The 5,314-nt window shown below is 50.5% G+C and overlaps 1 protein-coding gene across 1 annotated transcript in view; it reads right to left on the bottom strand.

The window, feature by feature from the left end:
- Positions 1–2,123: 2,123 nt before the first annotated feature.
- PLA2G4A (phospholipase A2 group IVA) overlaps positions 2,124–5,314 on the bottom strand; it is a 191,818-nt gene continuing 188,627 nt past the window's right edge. Inside the window, exon 18 of the mRNA XM_059413934.1 lies at positions 2,124–2,389. Within this exon, the coding sequence (XP_059269917.1) occupies positions 2,124–2,389 (266 nt within the window). The remainder of the gene's footprint in view (positions 2,390–5,314) is intronic.

The following is a 5,314-nucleotide window of genomic DNA, read 5'->3' as shown; positions in this document are numbered from 1 at the left end:
GACTTCCCTTTCTCATGTAATTTCTGTAACCTCCAGGACACACCCACCTCCCCCTTCCAGCTCTGTAATGAAGCCACAGCTGGTGCCAATTTGTGGAACTCCTTAAAGGCTATTCTCCCTTATATACCCCTGGACCAAGTTCCCATGCTCCCTCACCTGATTTCCTGCACTCACCTCCCACCTGGTGTGTTCACACCTGCACGTGCCTTTTACCAACCCCTTTGCCAAAAGGCAGCCAGAGTGACCTTTCAAAGACCTATCAGTTCCTGGCATTTGTCTCCATAGAAATCTGCACTGAGCTTCTAACAAATTCTCAGTCCTCCAAAGGCATCCATAATCCTCCCATCCATCTCTTCCTACCCTTCCAATTGACTGATGCCTGTTCTGCCCTGTCTCTCTGCCCTTCAACCACGCTGCCTCCCTCTTCCTGTGCAGACCCCCTCATGGCACCTGCCTCCAAGCACAGGTGACTCCCATTGATGGGAAGACCCTCTTCCTCTCCCCCGTCTCCCCACTCCAGTTACTCCCACTTATTCGTGAGCTCACAAGCCCCATGGTACACACTCTCCATGCAGCCTGCTCTCTCTTTTCTAGCACTGGCCTCCCTTTCTAGCTGTGGTTGTGTCACGGATGTCCCTCCCCAGCCAGCCTCCAAGCTCTGCGTCCGTTTAGCTCCAACACTTGACGCAGTGCCTGGCACATAGTAAGCCCTGGCTAGCTTCTAAGAGCCTCACTGAGGGACTGAAAGCATTTTAAAAATGTCACCACGTAGGCTTCAAACTGTAGGCAGAAAAAGCTTTGCCTGGATTGACATTTTAGAGACGTATTCATCAAGTTAGATATGTTCACTGACTTTACCTTTTAAAATTAAAAAAAAAGGACCTCTGTATCGCACATGTATACTATTAGACCACGTTATGAGCTTAATGGAAGGAGACAAGATTTTTTCGCTAAGAAATTGTATAAGACTGTTGAGGTCGCATGGGAGGAAATAGTCCGTTTGTTGAAGCATTGCTATCTTACTCTATCACAGCCGCTAATAAAAATCTGACATGGGGTGAGTCAGAATGGTCTGTCGGAGATGAATTAGATCTGGCTCATTTTCGTACAGACATAAAAGCCAGGAACGAAGAAGCAGGCTTTGAAACCCTGGTGGAGGAGGCGGTGTGGTTCACTGCGATGAGCTAAGTGCCCAGGGCCACCGGCAGACATGCGGGCCTGTGTCCTTCCTTTGTTCTGGTGTCCCTCTTGCACCATGTGGTGAGGCTGGTGGCTGGGAGCAGCTCAGAACAGGACCCGGTGGCATCTTACCTCTCCCACCCTCCTGTGGGCTCCAGTGGGCTCCAGTGGGTCCCAGAGGACAGCCTGCCTTCCTTGCAAAGCCCAGTAGCACTGGGAGCAGAAACTGGGAACAAGGAGTGAGCACCCTGTTTGACAAGCTGGACCAGCCACCTCTTCTTCAGATGCAGGGGGAGCCCTGGCATGCTGACTCCTCCCTTCTCCCTTTCCCCTTTCCTCTCTTCCTCCCTCTTCCCTTCCCCTCTCTCCTTCCCTGGTGGTGCCCTTTCCCAATGCCCACTTCATCCCTTTTCCTTTCTTACATGCCTGTCTTCTAGAGTTTCTTCTCTTTCCTCCCCATTACTTCCCTTCGTCTGAATCTCCTCTTTGGTCCCTTTGTCCCCGCTCTCTGCTCCTCCTCCCCTTCCCGGGGCCCTGTTCAGCTCCATCCCGACTGCAGGCAGAGCTGGACTAACACACTCACTCGCTAGCTCAGCCACCCTCCAGAGAAGTCACTCTTTGGTGGCCACCTTCCTGACCCCCTGGTCCTTTCTCCACTTGTTGAGCTATTGCTCTGAAGTCTGAGGAGGACAGAGCGGGGCTGCCACAGAATCAGGCCAGAGGAGAAACCAAACCATGTGTCCACACTGTCCCCCAGCACTGCTGCTCTGAGAGCTTTCAGAGTCCTCAACCGGGTTAGGATTTAGGGGCTTCTTCAGAACAGGGAGTGAAAACAGCCATAGGTCAAAAGAATAGCTATGGCCCCCACACAAAAATAATAATCACAAATGAAAACTAAGTTAACTCTGAAGTCCCAAATTCGAAGAATTGCCTTGAATCGGTCACTAGAAAGCACCCAAGGCCTCACTCTTTGGGTTCTGGGTGCCCTCGAATGGCAGGAAGCCTGATCCCCTTCCCTCTTCATTCACTCCCAAAGAACGTCCTCTGAGGTGTTCTTCAAACTTCCCCTGAGAAACTGGCTCTGGGAATTGTAGGCCCTCGGCTGCTGGGACTAATGAAGGTGATGTCAGGACCTGATGGGCAGCTTTACCAGGAGATTGTGGCTTCTGGATGCATTTCTTAGGTCCCATGGTCTGGGTTAGATCTGGGTCTTTGAGTGGAGGAGGAAAGATGAGATTTAAGATTTTGAGTTGATTCTGGAATGATTAGTGCTTTGGGGGGCATTGGGTGATGGTATTTTGCACATGGGAAGGACACGAATTTGGGGGGCCAGAGAGTGGACTGTTAATTGCTGACCTGCATTTCCCCCAGAAACCTTGCTGCTGTCCTTATCTCTGGTACCACAGAATGTGACCTTATTTGGAACTAGAGTCCTTACAGATAAATCACATTACAATGAGGTCTTTAGAGTGGGCCCTAATCTCCTGTAACTGACCTCCTTATGTAAAGGGAAAATCTGGACAGAGAGATGTCCCTACTGTCAGTGGTGGGCAGTGCATGAACTTCTAGAACCCTGACAGTAGTGGAAAACAGACACAGGCTGGGCACTAGGTAAATGGGAGCTCTAGCAGAATTTCAGATGAAGATACTGTGGACCTTGGCTTCCCATGTCATAGTGACATTAGCCTGAAGATGCTCTTTTGACCCTGTGACTCCGGCTTTTCACCATTCACTGACTTTTAAAGCTGGAAGGACACGTGGAGGCTCTCTGTTAACCCCTGAATATTACAGATTAGGAATCAAGAAGGATTGGTAGGTAACTATCAAATGGTATTTGCAAATAGGTAACTTCAAAGAAATGAAAATCCTTGAACAGAAATATCCCAAGGAGAAAACCATCAGCCAAGAAACACATGAACAGATTCCTAAAATCATCAGTAATCACAAAAGAGCCCAGGAAAACACAATGTGTTAGTGTTAACCCAAAGGATAAGGACCCCAAAGAGTGTTGCTTATTCCAACGGATTGAATCCTGAAAAAATGGATTTAATCTTGGAGTGGGGCACCTGGATGGCTGCTTTCTGCTGGGGTCCTGAGGCCAGGGACTTTGGCTCAAGCCCTGCCTGTGGCTCTTTGCTCTGCAGGAAGCCTGCTTCTCCCTCTCCCAATTCCACTGCTTGTACTCACTCTCCAGTTGGGCTCCCTCTCTCACTGTCTCTGTCTTTCTGTCCAGTCCATCAATCAATCAACTAATTCCTTCTATTCAAGAAGCAAAAATCAAATGTTGACGCATGGAGTCCTAATGAACAAGATTATGGAGGATTGTTTGATGAATTTTTTTTTTAAGATTTTCTTTCTTCCCTTGACAGACAGAGAGGAGAAGGAGGGAGAGAGACAGGCAGAGAGAGAAGGGCAAACAGGCTCCCTGCTAAGGAAAGAGCCAGATGCAGGGCAGGGTCCGCTGGCTGGTGCCTGGCCAAGTGAAGCGTGAAGCCCTGCAGCAGCTCCAACAGTCTCTTTGGGACCTCCCTGCAGGTCTTGCCTGCCCCTCCACCGCCAGGGGCGCCTGATTGATTCCCGGAGTGGGGCACTTGGGTGGCTTCATTGTGAAGCATCTGCTTTCTGCTGGGGTCCTGATGCCAGGGTCTTGGGATCAAGCCCTGCCTGGGGCTCTGTGCTCAGCAGGAAGCCTGCTTCTCCCTCTCCCACTTCCCCTACTTGTCATCACTGTCTCTCTCTTTCTCTCAAATCTGTCAATCAATCAACCAATTCCTTCCATTTAATAAGGAAAAATACCATGTTGACCCATGGGGTCCCAAGGAACAATAAGAATATTGAGGGTTGTTTTAATAACTTTTCTTTCTTAAGATTTTATTTCTTCCTTTTACAGTCAGGCAGAGAGGGTGGCAGAGAGACAGGGGAAAAGAGGCTCTCTGCTAAGCAAAGAGGCAGAGGCAGGGCTAGGTGGGCAGGCTGGTGGCTGGCTACGCCAACTTGAAGAACTGCAGCAGCTCCTACAGTCCCATGGGGATCTCGCTGCACATCCTGCCTGCCCCCCCTCTCTCCGTGCGCACACCTGGGGGCAACCCTCAACTCCTCCCTGGACTGGTCTGCGGCCCAGACCCCCGAAGCAAGTGCCCTCAGAGGGCGCTGGAGGCGCTACTTGCTGCTAGCACCAGGGCTCCGGGGCTCAGCTGCACCCTGTAGTGGTGGCTGGTGGCAGCGGCTGAGGGAGCAACAGCCCTGCGAGCGCGGGCAGCATCTCTGGCTCCTCCCGCTCGCCTGGGGGCCCATTGCTTCTCTCCCCACCCCTCCCCCTCTCAACCATTGTTCATTTCTGTGAAGGGCTTTCCTTGTTTGTTTTAGGGAAAGTGATGGGGGAGGTGGCATGGCCAGGACCAAGAGAGAGACCTAGTGGACTCTGCCCTGAGCCCAGAGCTTGCCTCAGGGCTCAATCTCAAGAGCCTGAGATCACCCCCTGAGCCAGAACCCAGAGTTGGGCACTTCACTGAGCATACCGCCCAGGTGCCCCTCAGCTGTTGTTGATCAATTTATGGAGACTGGCGCGGGCGTGGCTCCATTAGTGGAGCGACTGCCTTAGGCTCAGGTCATGACCCCGGACTTGCAGGATCTCCTCCCGCCTCAGGCTCCCAGCTCCTTGGGGAATCTGCTTCTTCCTCTGACCTTCTCCTCTCTCCTGCTCTCTATCACTCATTCTCTCTCAAATAAAGAAAGAAAATCTTTCAAACAAATGTCTTGAGCCTTGTTTGATGGGCTTGAATGTGGTTGAGCTCAATGAGTTTTCCCATCAGATGCACACACCTTGAGGATGGTCATGGCTTTCTAAATGGATGCTTTGCTGTTCTGAAATGCCTTCTTTCTCTCTGCATTCTGTCCGGTGTCTCTCTACTGTCTCTTGTCAAGACCTAGGAAAATCAGCCTTTTAGGATTGGCTTGGGTCCGGTCTAGCCCTTTTCATCCTTTTTTCTTTTCACAAAATCTATACTATCCTCTGCATCCTTCTATGTAGAGTTGATTTTTCACTGACATATTTAGGTCTTTCTTTCAATAGCATTTTAGTCGTTCACTCTGAAGGGAATTGTTGAAATGTTGAAGTTGAAGTCTACTACCTTGC

The sequence above is a fragment of the Mustela nigripes genome, chromosome 10, assembly GCF_022355385.1.
Source record: "Mustela nigripes isolate SB6536 chromosome 10, MUSNIG.SB6536, whole genome shotgun sequence".
NCBI classification, from domain to species: domain Eukaryota; kingdom Metazoa; phylum Chordata; class Mammalia; order Carnivora; family Mustelidae; genus Mustela; species Mustela nigripes.
Note: the sequence above shows the minus strand (reverse complement) of the source record. Positions and strands in the feature narration are given on the sequence as shown.